General features: G+C 39.4%; 2 protein-coding genes across 7 annotated transcripts in view; one reads left to right on the top strand and one right to left on the bottom strand.

Annotated features, from left to right (window-relative positions):
• CCDC125 (coiled-coil domain containing 125) overlaps positions 1–21,282 on the top strand; it is a 31,138-nt gene that overhangs the window by 7,202 nt on the left and 2,654 nt on the right. For both annotated transcript variants that reach the window (XM_042987781.1, XM_007079880.3), the window contains exons 2-10: positions 617–966; positions 3,522–3,580; positions 5,026–5,112; positions 5,898–5,975; positions 6,678–6,763; positions 13,522–13,604; positions 15,160–15,275; positions 16,019–16,126; positions 17,281–17,455. In XM_042987781.1, coding sequence (XP_042843715.1) covers positions 657–966; positions 3,522–3,580; positions 5,026–5,112; positions 5,898–5,975; positions 6,678–6,763; positions 13,522–13,604; positions 15,160–15,275; positions 16,019–16,126; positions 17,281–17,455 — 1,102 coding nt within the window. In that variant the 5' untranslated portion in view covers positions 617–656. The remainder of the gene's footprint in view (positions 1–616; positions 967–3,521; positions 3,581–5,025; positions 5,113–5,897; positions 5,976–6,677; positions 6,764–13,521; positions 13,605–15,159; positions 15,276–16,018; positions 16,127–17,280; positions 17,456–21,282) is intronic.
• The window catches only part of CDK7 (cyclin dependent kinase 7), a 62,391-nt gene continuing 41,837 nt past the window's right edge, over positions 729–21,282 (bottom strand). For 2 of the 5 annotated variants that reach the window (XM_015536567.2, XM_015536566.2), the window contains exon 12: positions 20,329–20,867. In XM_015536567.2, coding sequence (XP_015392053.1) covers positions 20,773–20,867 — 95 coding nt within the window. In that variant the 3' untranslated portion in view covers positions 20,329–20,772. The other 3 variants (XM_042987797.1, XM_042987792.1, XM_007079879.3) reach the window with 3 other exon arrangements.

The raw sequence follows: 21,282 nt of genomic DNA, 5'->3' as shown, positions 1-21,282 counted from the left end.
AGGACTTTGACTTCTATGCTGTGTTGTGAAAACAGTGGAGGGCCTTGAACACACAGTCTGATAAAGAGAGGGGGTACTTCCTTCCTTCCCACCTATCATCATCTCAGGTACAAAAACCCTGCTGTGTCTGCAGAAAAACAGAAGATGTTCCCATAGTACAGAGGGCTACAGGACAGGCTATAAGAGCCATGAGCACCTGAAGTGCACGCAAGGCCATGAAGGGACGGGGGCAGGGTGCTCTATGTACTCCCTGCAAGTTCCGTTTTGCAGGGATTCCCTGAATTTCACGTAGCTCCTAGGCTGGTGAAAACCAAACCCCTTCTCTTTCCTTGGCAAAGTCTGATTTGCTTTATCCTGATCAGTAGATTACTGGGTTCAGTAAAAGGTTTTCCTGCTTCCTTACAATTCACTGCAGTCTTTGAAATAAGAGGCTGATCATTTCCTACCTAAAAAGTCCTTAAATGTTAAACATCTTGAACCGGATTGCAAGAGATGTTTGTGTGCTGATGCATCGCTGGGATAGTCGTGCCTGTATAATAGAGAAAGAAACTTTTCTCCCCTCGAAACCCCAACTTTATTATACTGATGGTTTTTAAATTGTTTCTCTTAACCACAGATACCCTGTTTTTCCTTATGTTAAATACGGCATCTGGCTGATGAGCAGGGTGGTGAGGCCGCCGAGTGAGGCAGAGGTGCCGACCTGGGAAACCGAGGACGATGACATGGCAGAAGGCGACTTAGGGTATGGCCTCGGGAGAAGGCCCAGCAGTATTTATGAAGTGCAAGTTTCACATCTGTCTACATCTAGAAAAAGATCGGATGGAAAGAACTTTAGCCCTCCCCCCTTTCCAGGAACGAGGGAAGAAAGAAGTGGTGCCATTTTTCAGTATTCCAGGCATAAGAGCTCCCAAGATACACACCCTGAAGAGTCCAGCACTTCCCACCACAGAAGACAAAGCAGCACTGGTAAGAATGCCTCGATCCCTCTCCCTCCTTCTTCTCCCCTGTGGATTTCATCAGTGCCTCCACCCTTGCAATACATGACAATAGGTCACTGTAGTGGATTTTGAGAATTCATCTTTATTTGCCTCTTGGGATTGGTGATAGTACAAAAGTAACTCATGTTTTCATTTCCAAGTATTGCACAAATTGTGAACTACAGTAGTTATTCTGCATTAATACAGATATGTTAGTGATATCAGTGATTACCTACCTTGCTTTTGTGGGTGTGTGATTTAGTGGTGTGCGTTATCTTTTTTTTTTTTTTTTTCTTATTCAAGTATTTTTTTCTTATTCAAATATTTATTTGGTACCTGTTAGGTGCCAGGGGCAGTTCTAGGCTCTGGGAACAACATTAGTGAACAAAATAGTCTCCATGTTACAGTTCACATTCTAGTAGAGGAGAGAAAAAATAAATCTCCCAGTAGTTAAGTGCAGGCATAGTGAGTATCTGGAGGGGTCGGGGCATGCTATTTCAGGCAAGGGTCAGGCCAGGGTCACCTCTCTAAGGAGGTGGCTTTTGAACACTGGAGTGAACTGATGCCCAAGCCTGGTACTTATCTGGGGAAGGAGTATTCCAGGCAGAACATGTATGCTTCTGGTTATTTTAGGAATGTCATGAAATCCTCCCTCTAAAAATTAATCTTTTTTAAAAGTAACTTTTATACCCAACGTGGGGCTTGAACTCCTAACCCTGAGATCAAGCGTTGCATACTCCATGGACTGAGCCAGCCAGGTGCCCCTCAAAAAATGAATCATAATTTATCATAACCCAAAATCAATTATGCCATTTATTAAGGAAAGAACAAAATTCAGAATCACACTGTGATAGAATGTTACAACTCCAAAATGGTTGGGAGCCCAGGGGTGACTCCATGCCTACATGGTGGCACAGCTTTTATCTGGCTGAATCTTTTGTAATCCATGTTGTAAAACTTCCCCCACTAGAGTGGAACAGACACAAATTAGAACAACATGAAAATAATGTAAGAAACATGGTTTTAGATTTGCCAAAAGCATGTAGCAGATGGGGATTTTATCACCATCTTTCAGAATCCTTCTTGAAATTAGCATGGGATTATTTATATATTATTCTTTAATTCCTCATCCCGTATAGAGGATGGGTTCTGCTTTGCAAGCAAGATGTTGAAAACAGTACATGATGCTAAAATACCTTTATAAAAATATGAGGAAACCACTGGGATATAAATATGTGACAGTAAAAGTATGAGCTCCTGTGTTGTTGGGTTACAGACTTTTATCTCAAATTAGCCTGGTCCTAGGTAAGGATATTGTATTGGTTTCTTATTGCTAATAGGTCATTTCCAAGTCACCACAAATTTAATGCCTTAAAAATTTTAACACAAATTTATTATCTTACAGTTCTATAGGTCAGAAGTCCAAAATGGGTTTTACTGGGCTAAAACCAGTTGTTGGCAAGGCTGCATTCCTTCTGGAGACTCTAGGGGAGAATCCATTCCTGTGCCTTTTCCAGCTTCTAGAGCTCGCCTGCATTCCTTGGCCCATGGCCGCCATCCTCCATCTTCAAAGGCAGCAATGGCTGTTCAAGTCTTTCTCATACTGCTTCACCCTGACACTGACTCTCCTGCCTCCCTGTTTCACTTATAAGGACCCTTGTGAGTACAGTGGGGTCCCCTGGATAATCCAGGTAATTAATTTAATCCAGTCCTTAATTTAATTACACCGAAAAGTCCCATTTGCCATGTCTATCCAGGTTCTGGGGATTAAAATGTGGGCATCTTTAGGGCCCTTGCTCTGCCTACCACAAGGATTACTACAACGCAACATGTCATTGCCAAACCAGTGTCACTTGTCCCTCCTTGGAGCCCCTGTCATCAGAGTAAAACCAAGATTTAGGTTTTGCGTTGGAAACCGCCATAGTGAAAGTTCAGAACAGCAAAGAAAAAAATTGTTTCGAGAAGTTTTTAATGTCCCTCAAAATACTCTTTCTAAAAAATCTTTTCTTCCTTTTACTTCTTCTTAATCTTCTTGCTTGTAATTTACCACTTTAATGTTTTTCTATTGCCAGTGAGACCACAATGAAAATGAAGCTCCTGGGAAGCTCAGTTTAATGTGTCAATTGATCACATTAAGGAGAGAATAATTGAAGTTACAGGAGACTTCTAGTCATTCTCCTTGGAAAGAAATTAAATTCAGGTTATTTCTTAGATATTCATATCACTGTATTGATCAAACTTAAGCCAAACACCAAAATTTATTTCACTCACCAACATTCATGTTTTTAAGTACTGTTTTGCATGTAATAATTAACCAATTCATTAACAACAGTTTAGTAGAGACTCCTTTTTTTAAAGTCTTTTTATTCAAAAGTATGTGTCTTTTCATTTGTGAAATGTTTTAAGCTACCTATTTTTTACCATGATTTGGTTTGTTACAGTTCTTTCCTCTTGGCACAAAGCTGCATTTGATATTTTATAAACAGATGTGCTGTACTCAACTAAAGAATGTATTGAAGTGGGTTTTTTTTTCCCCCTTAATAGATTCTAATTCAGAATTGTCAAATGTCGAATTAAAGCAACGTCTTCATGATGCTTTAGAGGTAAGTCTTGTGGCTTCTATAAAAAGTCTCATGAGGCACTTGGGTGGCTCAGTCGGTTAAGTGTCTGACTTCGGCTCAGGTCATCATCTCACAGTTCATGAGTTCAAGCCCTGCGTCAGGCTCTGTGCTGACAGCTCAGAGCCTGGAGCTTGTGTTGGATTCTGTGTCTCCTTCTCTCTCTGCTCCTCTCACATACTCTCTCTCTCAAAACTAAATAAACATTAAAAAAAAATTCTCATGAGAATATAGCCCACTGATGGATATTTTAAGTAATGCTAAAATTGTATGGAAGGCAATGTTGGCTTTCCACATATTCTGCATGAGCCACAGTGTAAAAAGCTCATAACTTTCAACTGGCCTCCTGTTTCTTATCCTCATCTCTCAAGAAAGCTTTTTACGTAAACATGCCCTCCAATTCACCTCTCACCCCTAATCTTTCATGACTTCTCTAATCTGCTCCTGGAGAGAACAGTTATAAACTTCCTTCCATCTGTCTTCCCTGTGCGTGAGGCTTGAAATAAGCTGACTTATTTTAACCTCTTTGAAATCAGAAGACCAGAAAGTATTCTAGGTGCTATGAGGCCCTGCTGACAGTAGGAATTTCTATGCGGGGTGCCTGTCTTTTGGGAAGGAGGAAGCCCATCTTAGAGTGTGTGTGTGTGTGACTTCTGGTGAAAGCTACCATTTTCGTTTTCTAGGGCTGCTGTAACAAAGCACCATAAATAGGTGGCTAAAACAACAGAGATTTTTTCTCAGTTCTAGAGGCTACCAATCTGAAATCAAGATGTCAGCTGGCCATGGCCATGTTCCCTCTGGAAGGTCTAGAGGAGAATCCTTCTTTGCCTCTTCCTAGCTTCTGGAGGTTGCCCCTGACAATCTTGGCATTCCATGGCTCATAGCCACTTCACTCCAGTCTCTGCCTCTACTGTTACGTGGCCTTCTCCCCTTTGTGTCTGTGCCCACATTTCCCTCGTCTTAGGACACCAGTCATTGGATTGAGGCCCATATAATCCAGTATGACCTCATCTTAACCTGATTATATCTGCAAAAACCCTGTCTCCAAATAAGGTCACATTCATAGTACCAGGAGTTAGGATTTGGGCATATCTTTACTTGCTGGGGAGGACAGTTCAACCGATAATAGCTACTATAGCTTTGTGGATGATCATGTGCTTATTTTTGTGCTCTAAAGATTTTTTTCATATTATTAGCTGTGTGGTCTAGAAGGATAAAAGCAAAAGATGTGGACTTGTAGTTACAACTGGACAGTAAGAGTCTCAGTGTAAAGCCTGCCTGGGCCACTTATGAACAGTGGAGGAATTTCAAACCTCTTTTATAAGGTCAAAGTGCTTAGAGTCAGTGCACACTGAGCTTACATGTAAACTATCCACATTTGGGGTTGCATATCTTGCAGATGGGTAGACTAATCTTACTTCTCTCCCTAGGAGGTAGAAATTTTAAAAACTGAACTTGAGGCATCTCAGAGACAACTTGAGGGTAAAGAAGAAGCACTGAAAATTCTTCAAAGCATGGTAAGAAGTTATTTTTAAATTTTTAGGTAGTATGGTTTTATCTTTTAAAACAAAAGCGTCTGTGCTTAAAATAGCTTTTTTGAAGGCGTAGATTTTTTTTTAAACTTTTACTGAGGTAAAATTTATATACCATAAATTTCACTTGTTTTCAGCATACAATTTATCCTTACTGGAGTTGGATAACCATCTCTAATTAGACTAACCAGTCTAATTCTAGAACATTTCCCCAGTATTCCCCAGAAGGAACCTCTAATCCATTAGCAGTCCCTCCCCATTCCCATCCCCAACCTTAGACAACCAGTCATCTTACTGTCTTTTGGATTTGTCTTTTCTATTTTATATGAATGGAACGATACGACATGTGTCTGGATTCTTTTAGTTAACATGTTTTTGAGGCTCCTGCATGGTGTAGCACGTGTCAGTACTTTCTTCCTTTTTATTGCCTAATAATATTCCATTGTGTAGATATACCACATTTTGTGTATCCATTCACCAGTTAATGGGCACTTACATTGTTTCCTCTTTGGGGCTGTTATGAGTAACACTGCTCTATTTGTTCATGTACCAGTCTTTGTGTGGAAAGTTCATTCATTCATTCACTCTATTCATCAGGAGAGCCGAGCGAAGATCTGCTGACTTTTGAACTATCAAATTCTCCATAAAAGGTGGTCTCTGTGGAAATTCTCTGGTTTTCTACTGTCTTAGAATAAAAATGTGAACCTTACTGTGCATAAAGGAGTGATGAGAAATTTAATGTATACTTGTATGATTTTTATTTTTCTTAGGCAATATTTGGCAAAGCCACAAGTCATACTCAAGTGATGCTTCAAAAAACTATGGAACAAAAGAGATCCTTGGAGAAGGTATTTGCCACTTTTAGTGTAGACTTGTTCAAACTACCAAGCTTTCAAATAGCATTTCCTTTAAAAACCACAAGACTAATGGATGTCTGTTTGTTGTGCTTTTTTATACAGTCCCGTCCCTTTTGGAATTTATAACCCAAAACATATTGTTACATGGGCAAACAATTAAGATTTCTTTTATTTCCTCATTTTAAGGTAGTAGGAAGCTTGACACTTACTATAAATTTTCTTTTCTTTTGCTCCTTCTCTGCTTGTTTGGCAGAGCCTGCCTCTTTCTGACCACCTCATTGTCACGAAAATAGTAGTAAGGGGTCACCTTGGAAGGTCTTGTTCTGTTCCTCCTGAACCCTCCCTTGATGGGAGTGTCCTGGGCTCACACTCCCAGGAATGGATTTTGCTTCTGGGTCTGTATAGGTTGGGGGTGGGGGCGATGAGGAATCTAGGTTCTGAGAAGCAAATTTTGAAGCTAAACAATGTGAAATTTTTCTCATAGTAAGTAAGCTTTGGCAAAGCTCTTCTTGAGTGCTAAAGAGGCATGTTGTACGTGTTTTTAAATGTCATAAACTCTTTTTGAACAATAATTAGTTTCTCTTTAACCTATTTCTGTTAAATGATTAAATGATTTATTTCAGCTATTTACAACGTCCTGAAATGATTTATTTGTAGTAATTTTCCATGAAAAGTCCTATTTTCTTTCTATAGGAAATAAATGCCTTGCAATGGGAAATAGAATTTGATCAGAATAGATTTAAAAATATAGAAGAATCATGGACCCAAAAATATGACAGGTTTGTATATTTTTATTCTGTACTTTTTCTTTGGAAATCTCTAAAGTGTGTATAATTTATTTACTTACATTTTTATTTTTTTAATATTTAAATAATCTCTACTCCCAATGTGGAACTTGAACTCATGACCACAAGATCAAGAGTTACATGCTCTTTTGACGGAGCCAGCCAGGCACCCCATAAAGTGTGTATAATTTAAATGTAGCTTAGGCTTTCTTTTCTCCTTCTGTGAGCTAACCATGAATATTATAAAATTCTTACTGCTTATCCACTTCACTGTTCCATATTTTTCTGTTAGTATTATCTTTTTATATAATATAAATAAACTATATTTTATTGGGCTTAATGCCCACAGTAGGGTTTGAACTCATAACCCTGAGGTCAAGAGTTGCATGCACTCATTACCAACTGAGCCAGCCAGCTGGGTTCCCCTATAAACTGTATTTTTTTTAAAAAAATTCTTTTTTTTAACGTTTATTTATTTTGGAGACAGAGCATGAACGGGGGAGGGTCAGAGACAGGGAGACACAGAATCTGAAACAGGCTCCAGGCTCCGAGCTGTCAGCACAGAGCCCGATGCGGGGCTCGAACTCACGGACCCGCGAGATCATGACCTGAGCCAAAGTCGGCTGCCCAACCTACTGAGCCACCCAGGCGCCCCTAAACTGTATTTTAAAAAGCAATGTAAGGGGCACCTCGGTGGCTCAGTCTGTTAAGCGTCCAACCCTTGATTGTGGCTCAGGTCATGATCTCACTGTTTGGGAGTTCGAGCCCCACATCAGGCTCTACACTGTGAGACTGGAGATCCTGCTGCTTGGAATTCCTCCCCTCCCTGCCCCCCACATCCACCCCTGCTCTGCTATTCTGCTCAAGCTTGCACGCGCTCTCTCTCACAAAATAAACTTAAAGAAAAAAAAAAAACTTTAGGGGCGCCTGGGTGGCTCAGTCAGTTAAGCATCTGACTTCGACTCAGGTCACGATCTCATACTTCATGAGTTCAAGCCCCGCATTGGGCTTTCTACTGTCAGCCCAGAGTCCACTTTGGATCCTCTGTCTCCCTCTCTCTCTACCCCTCTTCCGCTTGCACGGCCGTGCTCTCCCTCTCAAAATTAAATAAAGATTAAAAATAAAAAGGGGCACCTGGGTGGCTCAGTCAGTTAGGTGCACAACTTCTGCTCAGGTCATGATCTTGCAGTTTGTGGGTTCAAGCCCCACATCAGGCTCTATGCTGACAGCTCAGGGCCTGGAGCCTGGTTTGGATTCTGTGTCTCCCTCTCTCTCTGTTCCTCCCCCACTCATACTCTGTCTCTCTCTCTCAAAAATAAACGTTAAAAATAAAAATAAAAAAATTTCCATTTGCAACTACGTGGATGGAACTGGAGGGTATTATGCTAAGTGAAATTAGTCAAAGACAAATATCATATGACTTCACTCATGAGGACTTTTAGAGACAAAACAGATGAACCTCAGGGAAGGGAAACAAAAATAATATAAAAACAGGGAGGGGGACAAAACAGAAGAGACTCATAAATATAGAGAACAGAGGGTTACTGGAGGGGGGATGGGCTAAATGGGTAAGGGGCATTAAGGAATCTACTCCTGAAATCATTGTTGCACTATATGCTAACTAATTTAGGTATAAATTAAAAAAAAAAATTAAATTAAAAAAAATGCTAGGCAATAAAATAAAAAATAAAATAAATAAAAAATAAAATAAAATATAAAAAAAACTTGGGGTGCCTGGGTGGTTCAGTCGGTTAAGTGACCAACTTCAACTCAGCTCATGATCTCATGGTTTGTGAATTTGAGCCCCATGTTGGGCTCTGTGCCTGGAGCCTGCTTCAGATTCTGTCTCCCCCTCTCTCTATCCCTCTACTGCTCACATTCTGTCTCTGTCTCTCAAAAAAAATGAATAAATGTTAAAAAAATTTTTTAAATAAATTAAAAAATAAAAAAACTCTAGGGCACCTGGATGGCTTGGTTGTTAAGCATCTGACTTTGGCTCAGGTCATGATCTCCTGGTTGGTGGGTTTGAGTCCCACATTAGGTGAGTTCTACCTCTCTGTCTCTGTCTTTCCTTGTGCCCCTCACTTATTTGCTCCCTCTCTCTCTCTCCCTCTCAAAAAAAACAAAAACAACAACAAACAATTTTAGGGGTGCCTGGGTGGCTCAGCTGGTTAAGCATCTGACTCTTGGATTTGGCTAAGGTCAAAATCTCACGGTTCATGGGTTCGAGCCCTGCCTGTGTCAGGCCCTCTCCTGATAGCATGGGGCCTGCTTGGGATCTCTCTCTCCCTTTATATCTGCCCCTCCCCGGCTTGCTCTCTCTTTCTCTCTCAAAAAATAAACATAAAAAAATAAAAAGCAGTGTAAGAGCCATGTTTTCCAAGTTATTTTATCATTGGCATTTGTTTTTCATATATCTTTTAAGCAATTTTTATTAGTATGAATTTATTTAGTAACTTTATTTTTTAATTTTTTAAAATCTTTATTTTTGAGAGAGAGAGCGACAGAGCATGAGCAGGGGAGGAACAGAGAGAAGGACACACAGAATCATAAATAGGCCCCAGGCTCTGAGCTGTCAGCACAGAGCCCGACGCAGGGCTCGAACCCACGAACTGCAAGATCACAACCCGAGCCGAAGTCAGACGCTTAACTGAGCCACAGACGCCTCTATTTAGTAACTTTAAATTATAACATACACATATTATAAAGTCAGTCACTGATAAACTGATTTGATATCTGGGATTATAGATGGCTTTAATACCTAATTTTTAATTTATTATTAACTTTTAGTCTGAGATAACTGAACATGTATAGAAAAGTTGCAAGAATAGTACAAAGAAATCCTGTATATCTTCAAGATTCTCCAAAGTAGAACCCTTTACCACATTTGCTTTAACATTCTGTCTTCTTTATAGTTACATATGTGGATACAGATAGATATCTGAGCCATTTAAGAGTAAGTTACATATAAGGCCTCATTATTCTAAATACTTCAGTTTGTGTTTTTTAAAAAGGGACATACTCGGGCTCTTGGGTAGCTCAGTCGTTTAAGCGTCTGACTCTTGATCTCAGGTGGGGTCATGACCTCCCAGTTCGTGAGTTTGAGTCCTTTGTCGGGCTCTGTGCTGATTGCTGGGAGCCTGCTTGAGATCCTCTCTCTCCATCTCTCTCTGCCCTTTCCCCGCCCATGTTCTCTCTCTCAAAATAAAGAAATAAAAAGGGACATAACTCTGTCATAACCATGGTAAAATGATCAAAATTAAGACATTAACCTAATACTCTATTTTTTTAAAGTTTATTTGAGAGAGACAGAGAGAGTGAGGGAGGGGCAGAGAGAGAGAGAGAGAGAGAGAGAGAGAGAGAGAGAGAGAATCCCAAGTAGGCTCTGTGCTGCCAGCACAGAGCCCGATGGAGGGGTCTGAATCCACGAAGCCCTGAGATCATGACCTGAGCTGAAACCAAGAGTCGGATGTTCAACTGACTGAGCCACTCAGGTGCCTCCTAATATTCTTGTTTAACCTACAGCCCTTATTTAGATTTGCTAATTATCCTAGTAATAATACCCTTATATCAAAAGAAAAAAATTCCTGTGTTCTAGGATCCAGTCCAGAATCACGCATTGCATTTGGTTGTCATATCTAAACTTCCGTCCCCTTTAATCTGAAACAGCTATGAGGAGTAAGGGAGAGCGAAGGAAGGGGAAAACATCTGGAACATTTATCAGTGCTTCTTTGTCCTTGACATTTTTTGAGGAGGACAGGGTGGTTATATAATACACTACATTGGAAATGTCTGGTGTTTCTGAATTCGATTCAGGTTATGCATTTGGGGCACTATTACTACTGAAACAATGTTGTTATTAGTGCATCATATCAGGGACCCTGCAATGTGGATTTGTCCCGTTCCTCGCATATGAATGTTGACTATTTGGTTAAGGGGTGGTATCTGCCTTCATTTTCCACTATAAAGCCATCCTTTTCCCCCTTGTGATTAGTAAGCATCTTGTGGGGAGATGCTGTGAGATTATGTGATTTATTGGATTTTCACCCACTAGTTTTACATCCACTGCTTATTCTGCCTGAAGCAGTCATTACTATGACGGTTGCCAAATGGTAATTTTCTAATTCTGTTATTCCTTCTATATTTATTTGCTGGCATTTTAAGAGCTTTTTTCCTCCCCCATTTGTTTATACCAAAATGGATTCATGAATTCTTGCATTATTCAATGGGTTACTATCATAATTTCTTTTTTGCATACAGTTTTCCAACTTCAGTCAATGGGAGCCCCTTCAAGCTGGCTCCTGTGGCTTTCTGACCTCCCTGTTATTGTTGGAGCACTTTCTTGCTTTCTGGTACAAGATGTAATAGGCCACTATGCTTACAATATTGGCATCTTTCCAAGGATTCCTGGTTCCTTTTAGGGGGAATGGTGTTTAGAAATCAAGATCTTAGTGCTAGGTGTGCTTATGGCTACTGGAAGTCATTGCTAAGAGGTCCTCTGAGAGGACGACTGGAAATGCACACGCACACACTGACATATACATCTACCTCTTCATCGCTCTCTGTTCAGAACCCTTGAGTTCACACCCATATCTTCAACTGCAACCCACCACCACAGGGTGCATTTGAGCCTTGCCCATTTCCATATTTGTAACTTCCAGTGAGAAACCTGGCTCTTTTCACCCAATGTTTACTTATTTGTTGTCACAGAATACGCAGAAAGTAGCTTTAGAATTGCTAATACACACCATTGCAAAATCAAACCTACTAACTAGAGTTCAGTATTTGGTTGCAGTTTTGTTTCTCGCCTGAGGGGATCCAGTCAAAACAAGTGTTCAAAACTGACTTTAGTTTTTTTTCTCTTTCTGTGGTTATACAATTCATTTAAGTTCATTTGTTTTTATCTATATTCTGTTTTAGAGTTGTTTCGTCATCCTTGTTGATTTATTTATTCGTCTGATCTATTTTTGATCTTATAAAACACTGACATGCTTCCAAAAGTCAGAACTATTCTGAGGTATACTCAGAAATGTCATTCTCCCCCCAGGGCCCCTACCCCATTCCCAACCTGCCATCTTTCCTTCCCCTCACTATCTATATAGATAACCAGTTACTGTTTTCTGATTTATCATTCTTCTGTTTCTGTTTGCACAAATTGGCAGATATGTTTGTTTTCTTATTTCTCCTTCTTTCTTACACCAAAGAACAGCTGACTGTACATATTCTTTTGCACTGTTTTTTCTTTTTAACAATATATCCAGGAAACCACTCCATTGTGTGGATGTGCCATAGTGTACTCAACTATTCTCCCATATAGAGGCACTTAGATTGTTTCCAGTATCTTGCGGTTGTAAACAGTGCTGCAGTAAACAGCTTTGACATATATATTTTTGTGTTGTTGGGAGATGTACTTCTGGTGTAAATTCTTAGAACTGCTGGATCAAAAGGTCAATTCATATGTAGATTTATTAGATGTTATCAAATTCTTGTCTGTAAGGCTTGTACCACTTTGCATTCCTACTAGCAATGCATAAAAGTGCCTCCTCAAGAGAATGTCACAAATCTTAATTTATGCCAATTTAATAGTGTTGTCTTGGTTTTTGTATTTTGTTTTTGTTGCACAGAATCCAGAAAATTCTGATTCAAACACCCAGATTTGCACCTGTCAGTAGACTGCCTTTTAGGATATTCTTCAATTAAGCAGAACTAGCAAAAGAGGTTTTATTATGAAGTCTGCACAAAAAGAGAGTGAACCAGACAGCAAAGCATGAGCAGGAGAGGGGCAGAGAGAGAGGGAGAGAATCCCAAGCAGGCTCAGCACTGCCTGCGCAGAACCTGATGCAGGGCCCAATCTCAAGAACTGTGAGATCATGGGGGCGCCAGGGTGGCTCAGTCGGTTAAGCATCCGACTTCAGCTCAGGTCACGATCTCACAGTCCGTGAGTTCGAGCCCTGTGTCGGGCTCTGGGCTGATGGCTCAGAGCCTGGAGCCTGCTTCTGATTCTCTGTCTCCCTCTCTCTCTGCCCCTCCCCCGTTCATGCTCTGTCTCTGTCTCAAAAATAAATAAACGTTAAAAAAAAAAAAAAAAAAAGAACTGTGAGATCATGACCTGAGCCGAAATCACGAGTCAGACACTCAGCTGAACCACCTAGGCGCCCCTAAATTTTTATTTTAAGTAGGTTCCACACCCAATGTGAGGCTTGAACTCATGACCCTGAGATCAAGAGTCGCATGCTCTACTGAGCCAGCAGCCCCTCTCCTTATTATTTTTTATTTTTTAATTTGAGATACTTCTGATTGTTTCTCAGATGAGTATACAGAAGGGTTAAGAGTATGTCCAGAATCTTACCATGCTCTAAATTGTTTTTGTTTTGTGACACATATAAGTTCTAGCTTGTTTTGAAGTAGGAAAAATTTTATCTGGGTTTTTGTTTTCTGATTATGGGATACAAATATTCTCATTCAACAATGAAATGTTAGGGGTGCCTGGGTGGCTCAGTTGGTTGAGCGTCTGACTTCAGCTCAGGTCATGATCTCAGTCCATGAGTTCGAGCCCTGCGTTGGGCTCTGTGCTGACAGCTCAGAGCCTGGAGCCTGCTTCAGATTCTGTGTCTCCCTCTCTCTCTGCCCCTCCCCTGCTCATGCTCTGTCTCTCCCTGTCTCAAAAATAAATAAAAACATCAAAAAAATTAAAACAACAAAAACAATGAAATGTTAATGTTTTAGTTATTTGGAGGGTACTTTTTTTCCAGGCTAAACTGTGAAAATGCAGTCCTCAAGGAAACTCTGAATGTAAAAACAGAAGAAATTAAAATGCTGAAGTCGGAAAATGCACGTAAGTGAAGAGCATTATTTTGATGATTGGTTAAGAATATTATGTTAAAATATCAGTTTTAGTGTCCTATGTTAAGAACATACGTATCAATAGACAAAGTGCTATTATTTAGAAGTAACATACTTCCAAGAAATGCATCATTAGGTTTTTTTTAATGAAAAAATTTTAAGATGAAATTCACATATCAAAATTAACCATTCAAAAGTAAATAATTCATAACACTCACAATGTTGCGCAATTATCTAGTTCCAAAAGATTTTCATCACTCCAAAGTAAAACCCTGTATCCTGTAAGATTTCTCCCCATTCTCCCGTTATCCTTTTGTTTTTCTACTCAGTGTAAAACAAAATGGTAGAGCACCTCATATTTGAGAAACATAAGTACATGTTTTTTGGGGGGACATTAGTAGGAATGTATTCTAATAGTATTAAGGCTAATACTAGCACTCTTGCTTTTTCAAGATATTGACTGACTACAGACTTGAAAGTTTTTACCTATATGTGTGTACACACACACCCCTTATGTAATAAGTCACCTTATGACAAAAGTTAATAAAAGAATTTAAGATATCTTAAGAATATATTTCTTAAGTTTATTAATTTATTTTGAGAGAGAGAGAGAGAGAGAGAGAGAGAGAGAGGGGCAGAGAGAGTGAATCCCAGGCAGGCTCTGCACTGTCAGTGCACACCCCAAGGTGGGACTTGATCCCACGAACCATGAGATCATGACCTGAGCTGAAGTCGTACGCTTAACCGAGTGAGCCACCCAGGCGCCTCCAAGATGTTTTAAGAATATTAAGATGGCATCAACTTTTTATATAATTTTAAGAGATGTGTTGTTTCTTCCTTCTTAGCAGAAACTGTTTTAAGGTAGTGGCTTGAAGGAGACAAAGTTCTGAATCAGGTCATGGGCCTGAGAGGGGCACTTTCTGTAGTCTAGTAAGTGAATAGTGGCAGAGCTCCTGGGTGAGAACTGCACAGAGAAAATGGTGCTTCTCCATACCTGTGATTAGAGCAGATGGGAGATTTCACCTGTTAGGTTAGTTCAGGAAAGCAGCAGCCTATAACCACATCCACTCCCTCTCTACCACCTCACTCTGCGACAAGTCAGGGAGAAGTCACGATTTTCTGTTCCAGGATGTAGGACCGCTCTTGTTATAAATGGTTGAGAACTTGTGAAAACTCATAATAGAAGTCTAATAGAGTTTGGATAGCTGGTCCATTTGACATTAATGTATGAGATCTCACCATCTGGTGGTCTCAAGATCTAGCAAGTGCAAATAATTTGCATTTGTATGTTCTTTGAAAATCCTACAAATTTTCTTTGAGCAAATGAAGACCAGACTTTGGACACTTCCACATTAAATACAGTAACATTTCATCTAGTGTTAAGTGTCTGTTATCTCGTTTGATACCCACTATTTTATCAGATTTTCTGGCTGTGCAGTTTTGGTAGGCAACGTATGGTAGGCAGTGTATGATGTTGGTGTAACCAGTAGCTTAGGTGAGGCCGGAGTCAGACTGCATAACTAACACTCTTCTTTGGCCCTTCCTAGTTTTAAATCGACAGTATTTGGAGGCCCTCGCCATGCTGGAGATCAAACAGCAGATGGCAGCTCAGGAACACAAGTGCCGTGATAAATGTGGTTTTACAGAGGTTTCAGGTCTTGAGGTAGGTAGGCAGGTATGAAAGATGAACAAGAGGGAGATTTTCTACTTCCCTTTTCCCCATCACCGTCTGCGACATGTTCTAGAATAGCACTATACTTAGCAATTTGAGACTGAGGGTAAGAGAGGCCCATTGGTTTCCCCAGGACAGTTCCTCAACCTTACTGGTACCATGCATTACATTCTGGTACACTAGGACATGTGCTGGCCACTTCCTGCCCCATTTCTTATTTTTATAGTTTTAGCATAAGCTGTGTTAGCTGTGTTTCACATGACACAATCACAAGTATTTTTTTAGAAATGGAGGGATGATTATTTTCCTGACATATTAAAATTCATTCATCATTTTTAAGCATGCACCTCTCCCTGGTGGGAGCTGGCAGGAGTAAATGCTGGGCAGCCAGGCTAAGCTCATTCACAAATCAACAAGGTAGATTTTAATATTACTTCAAGTTCCTGGCAGGGATTCAGACCATAGAAACTGGTGCCAACTTAGAAGTTTTGGAAAAAGAAAAGAAGCAAGGTAGAACTCCTTTATGGATTTGTTCCAAGTAGTAACATTCTTTCCTCATTTGTGGTTGGATCCTGAAATCCACCTGTCAATTTTCTTCTATTTTTGTTTCTCTTTCCAATTTCTTTGAATTGCATGCTCGAATATAAATGTGCATGTGTGTAAGTGCCCTTGCGTTTGTGTGCAGCTAGGTAGTGCGACCCTCAGTAATGGGAGTAATGTTTTCGGGTTTAAAGCTTGCTGTCCTCAGAGCCTGCCTTTGCCATGGTCCCGGAGGGAGTCCCTGTGCTTGTGCCAAAATGGCGGCATCGGCTCGGAAAATGCTTCTTAAGCTCAAACAGGAAGTAAGTACCATATTATCAAAACACTAAAAGCTTTTTTTTTCTCTATTGATAGAAGGGAAATATCTGCAATAATTAGCTTCCTTTTAGTAGTCACTGGCTGTGGAACTTAGGCTTACTTTTATGTGATAGAATTAACGTACAAACTGGATTTTATTTACATGGTTCCAAAATACAAATAGTACTTGGCATGATACTATGGCAATATAAAGTTGTTTGCCTAAGTTTATAGTTAATATTTCCTAAGTTTATGTTTCTTTTCTCTATAAATGGTCCCCAAATTACTCTATTTATAATTAGAGGAAAAAGCTCATGCTTAAAATCACTAGGATCCACAACACTGATAAATGGGGAGATTAACATGAAGCTTAGCAGAAAAACAGCAAGGTATACTGAAGGGACCTTTGTACCAGCCAGACCTAGGTTTGAGTCATAGCTCTAGTATTTTCTACGTGTGTGGGTTTGGACACATATGTTAAAACAGAGAATAATAACTAGTTATTGGGCTGTTTTGCGGAAATAGAAGAGGCAGACATTTAATGTTTAGCACTGCACCATGCAGGTGCTGGCACTTAAATGACAGCTGCCATTATAGTTAGTTATAATAACAAATACAAACATGGACCATAATTTTAAAAATATTTTACCTTTATTGAAGGTATGGAATTTCAAGTCTTCAGACATAGGAAAAATAACAGCTAAAAATTAGCAGTTCATTAAGACAAGCATAAGATTACAAAGATCAGTCAGGGTCAGTTATGGCACGTACCTAAAAGGTGAGATTCATAATTATTTTCAGTGATACTGTCTAGACTGGCCCAAGGCAGAATGGAAATGCAGCCTTTGGCATCCTCCCTTCTTACTTGTTGGGCAGGACACACACAAGGCCTTTCTGTGGTAATGAGGTAAGGTCCAAGAAGTGGATTAACAAGGAATGATCGGGCACCAGGAAGGAAATTTCTGGTAATCTAGTTCAGAGTGGGCAGCTACTGTAGAGGGGAATCAGCAAGTACTAATTAGTTTAAGCACATGAAATAGATCAGACTGACAGATACATGCTAGGCAGGGAGACTACATTTGCTAATGTTACTCAGCATTCAGGCAAGAATTGTTCTAGTTTTGCATATGACACCTGTCAAACTTTCTTTCAAAACTAGTTGGGACTTTTGCAGAAGAGTAAAGAAGAAGCTTACATAATGGCAGATGCATTCAGAATTGCATTTGAGCAACAATTAATGAGGAAAAATGACCAGGCACTAAGATTGACACAAATGGATAAAATGTGTAAAAAAGCAACAAAATGGATAAATTGGAAGCACCTTAAGGAGGATGGTAAATATGAATTATAATGGCAATAATCAGGTACAATTTTAGTTGTTTTTGATTATAATCAAAGTTGATTATGCACCGTTAAATGAAAGGAGAATATAATTAAAGTCTCACAGTTGTGATTTATTACAAAATTTAGCAACTATGGGAAGAAAGGGGGGGTCACTGGACGTTACATATGCAGAAGAAATATTGGGATCACTAAAACCATAAAACAGTAGAATCTTTTCTACTACTCAACTATCTCATTTAAGCTACTTAAAAAAAAATTGTTCACTTATTTTTAGAGTGTGTGTGCACACTAGTTGGGGAGGGAGGCAGAGAGAAAGAGGGAGAGGGATAATCCCCAGCATGCTCCAAGCTGTCAGCACAGAGCCGGACACAGGGCTCAATCTCAAGAATAGTGAGATCATGACCTGAGCTGAAATCATGAGTCAGATGCCATGGGGTGCCTGGGTGGTTCAGTCTGTTAAGTGCTGACTTTGGTCATGACCTCACTGTTCATGGGTTTGAGCCCTGTGTTGGGCTCTGTGCTGACAGCTCGAAGGCTGGAGCCTGCCTCAGATTCTGTGTCTCCCTCTCTCTCAGCCCCTCCCCTGCTCGTGTTCTATCTCTCTCTCTCAAAGATAATTAAAAAAAAAAAGAAAGAAAGAAAGAAAAGACCCTTAAAGCCACCCAGGTGCCCCTCAACTATCTCATTTAAATAAGACCATGTTTAGTGGGGAAAGTTTATGAGTGCTAGGTGATTAAAGGGAAACTGCCTAGATGTCATAATGAAAATAGTTAAACTCAGGGGTGTCTGGGTAGCTCAGTCAGTTAAGCGTCTAACTTCAGCTCAGGTCAAGAGCTCACAGCTTGTGAGTTTGAGACCAGCATCTAGCTCTGTGCTGACAGTTTGGAGCCTGGAGCCTGCTTTGGATTCTGTGTCTCCCTACCTCCCTGCCCCTCCCCTCCTCACGCTCCATCTGTCTCTCAAAATATAAACATTAAAAAATTTTTTAAAAAAATAGTGAAACCCAAACATGAAGTATATCTAATTAAACTTTGCTGAAATGTGTGATTCTAAAAGGAGATAGAGGAGTAGAGGAAAAATCTTAAGTTGGAAATATTAATAAAATACTTTTATAAAAATGAAACAAGTTAAGGGTTAAGTTTTGTTCACATACCTATCAAAAGTTCATGGCCATTTTTCAGTATTGTACTGGTGTGAACAAAATATATAAAAATGGAATAAAAGAATAAAAATGACAGTTGGAAGTAGATCATCCAATAAAATCAAAGTAGCTGTTATTTTTTAGAAATTTTAGTTTCTCTAAATGTTCAGTATCAGTTTTTATTCATCAGTATTATTCAGTGCAACTCATACTGCTTCAATTTAAAATTCCAACTTGAAATCTTTTATTAGTCAAGAAAGATTATATAGTGAAGTTTGTAGGTTTAGATGTTTTAATATTGAAATTCTGAGATGACTATATTTCTAAATATTTTCTAATATGTCAAAACCAATAATCCTAATTCCAATCTTTCTCGTGTTCAGATGAACTTTGGAAATATGAGTCTTAGAATTTTAAAAATGAAACTTTTAATAAGATACCTATTTTTAATTTTTTCTCAAGTAGTACATATTCCTAATAATATACAGGTCAAGTGATGTGAAAATAAAATAAAATATAGGGAAAATATAAATAGAGGGAAAATAAAATATAGGGAAAATAAAAAAGGAAGCGATAAACAAGAACTATGAAAGTAGATAGAAGCAGATCATAAGACTTCTGTATTTAGACTGTTTATCAGGTGGAAGTCAGGGCAACACAGGAAATCGTAACTCTCAACACTGACTCTTAAGGAGGCATTCCACACTGTCCTGAAATTAATTTCTAAAATGGTTTTCTGACATGAGACTTACAACAAAAATCCCTGAGCTGGCTAATGTCATGTCTAAGTCCCCAACAATCATTTATGATAAATATAAAATCAGCATTTATATGGCTGTTATCTATAATAATCCCTTGATAAAAGCCAAAGGTATAACCTTAGTGCCCAACTCAATGTAGGTGATTCTGCCAGGCAAATATGCAAACATAGTCCATATACTTAGTCTTTTAGGAATTGATGGAAAATGTTAATATCTAGTTCTTTCAAGGACCACAAATGTGTAGGTCATCTTCACGCACCTCTTCTAAGCTAAGCCCTTGATAGGAGCTGGACTGCCGAATTTTCAAAGGTGTTCTCTTTAAGCACAACCTTGGTGTTCTGTGATGTGAACTGAAGGCAAATCCCTTTGGAAATGTAATTTAATTGCTTGTTTGTTTTGATGGAAGATGAGGAGAAGAGTTATGGGAGAAAGAAAACGAAGGGCAAGGCATGGTTAGAACAATCTTATGAAAGCCTGCCACATTCTGTCATCTGCACAGAAGACCACCCACTGTGTGCGTGGAAGTTGGCCAAAAAGGTAATGCTAGACAGACAAAATGGGTTTTTCCTAAGAGGTAGATTAATATTCATTTCAGCACTTGAATACATACTCATTTTATATTCTAGAACGACTGCCTTTCTTAGCTAATGACAAACTTGAAAAACTTTTCCATTAAAAATATGATTTGACAGATATAGCTCCTGATCTTTGTTTTCCATTAAGGCCCTGAAGAGACTGGAAGCAGAATTTAAAATAACTGATTCATCTCCAAAAGGCCTTTACAAGTCCATACAAGTGTCAGTAGCTCTTTGTCAGTTTCTTTTTTTTAATGTTTATTTCTGAGACAGAGACAGAGCATGAGTGGGGGAGGGGCAGAGAGAGAGAAAGGGAGACACAGAATCTGAAGCAGGCTCCAGGCTCTGAGCTGTCAGCGCAGAACCCGACGCGGGGCTTGAACTCACAGACTGTGAGATCATGACCTGAGCCGAAGTTGGAAGCTCAACCGACTGAGCCACTCAGGTGCCCCTACTCTTTGTCAGTTTCTTAGTGACAAGACTGATTCATTTTATTCATGTATTTCAGTAATCTGAAGAGGGACAGGACGTTGCCATAGGTCAGTTTCTTGTATGTGGTTAACATCTTAGAAGACATTAACTTTTCTTGTTGATATGGCAGCTTAGACGAGTTCTGAGAGATAGGTTATAGCATATTTCTTTTTTTTAAGACTACAAATAGAGATGCAGATTCATTCACTCATCAAAGCTAATGAGCACATCAACTTGTCTGGCTTTTCTCCTTTTGTCGAAGTTGCTTGAGGAAGAGGTCAGTGAGTGAGCCCCGGTAGCTGTGGTTTATCAGAATTGGGTGGAAAGGGAATTGTCTTTTATCTGTTCTCAGTTTTCCATTAGACCATTTGCAGAGCATTCCAAAGGCATTCTTGATGTTTTCTTTGTATAAATCCACAATTTTGGTACCTTCTGCTATAAAACTGCATCCTTTCTATAAAGAACATCATCAGTGTACACATTTCAAGATGTGGACTTTTAAACATTAGGTCAGTACCTGGGCTACATGTTTGTTTGTTTTTTTAATTGTGCTAAAATATACATAAATTTACCATTTTAACCATTTTTAACTTTAAGTAGACTTCATGCCCAGCATAGGACTTGAACTCATGGCTATGAGATCAAGACCTGAGCTGAGACCAAGGCACCCAGGCATCCCCCATTTTAACCATATTTAAATAAGATTAACTTCATTCACACTGTTGTGTACCCATCAAGACCATCCATCTTCAGAACTTTTTCATCTTTCCAAATAGAAACTACCCATTAAACACTAACTGTCCACTCCCTTCTCCCAGCCCCTGTGCTCTATTATTTAATGACACAGCAATCCTGAAGCATGGAGGCTA

Source organism: Panthera tigris, chromosome A1 (genome assembly GCF_018350195.1).
Source record: "Panthera tigris isolate Pti1 chromosome A1, P.tigris_Pti1_mat1.1, whole genome shotgun sequence".
Taxonomy (NCBI): Eukaryota; Metazoa; Chordata; class Mammalia; order Carnivora; family Felidae; genus Panthera; species Panthera tigris.
Note: the sequence above shows the minus strand (reverse complement) of the source record. Positions and strands in the feature narration are given on the sequence as shown.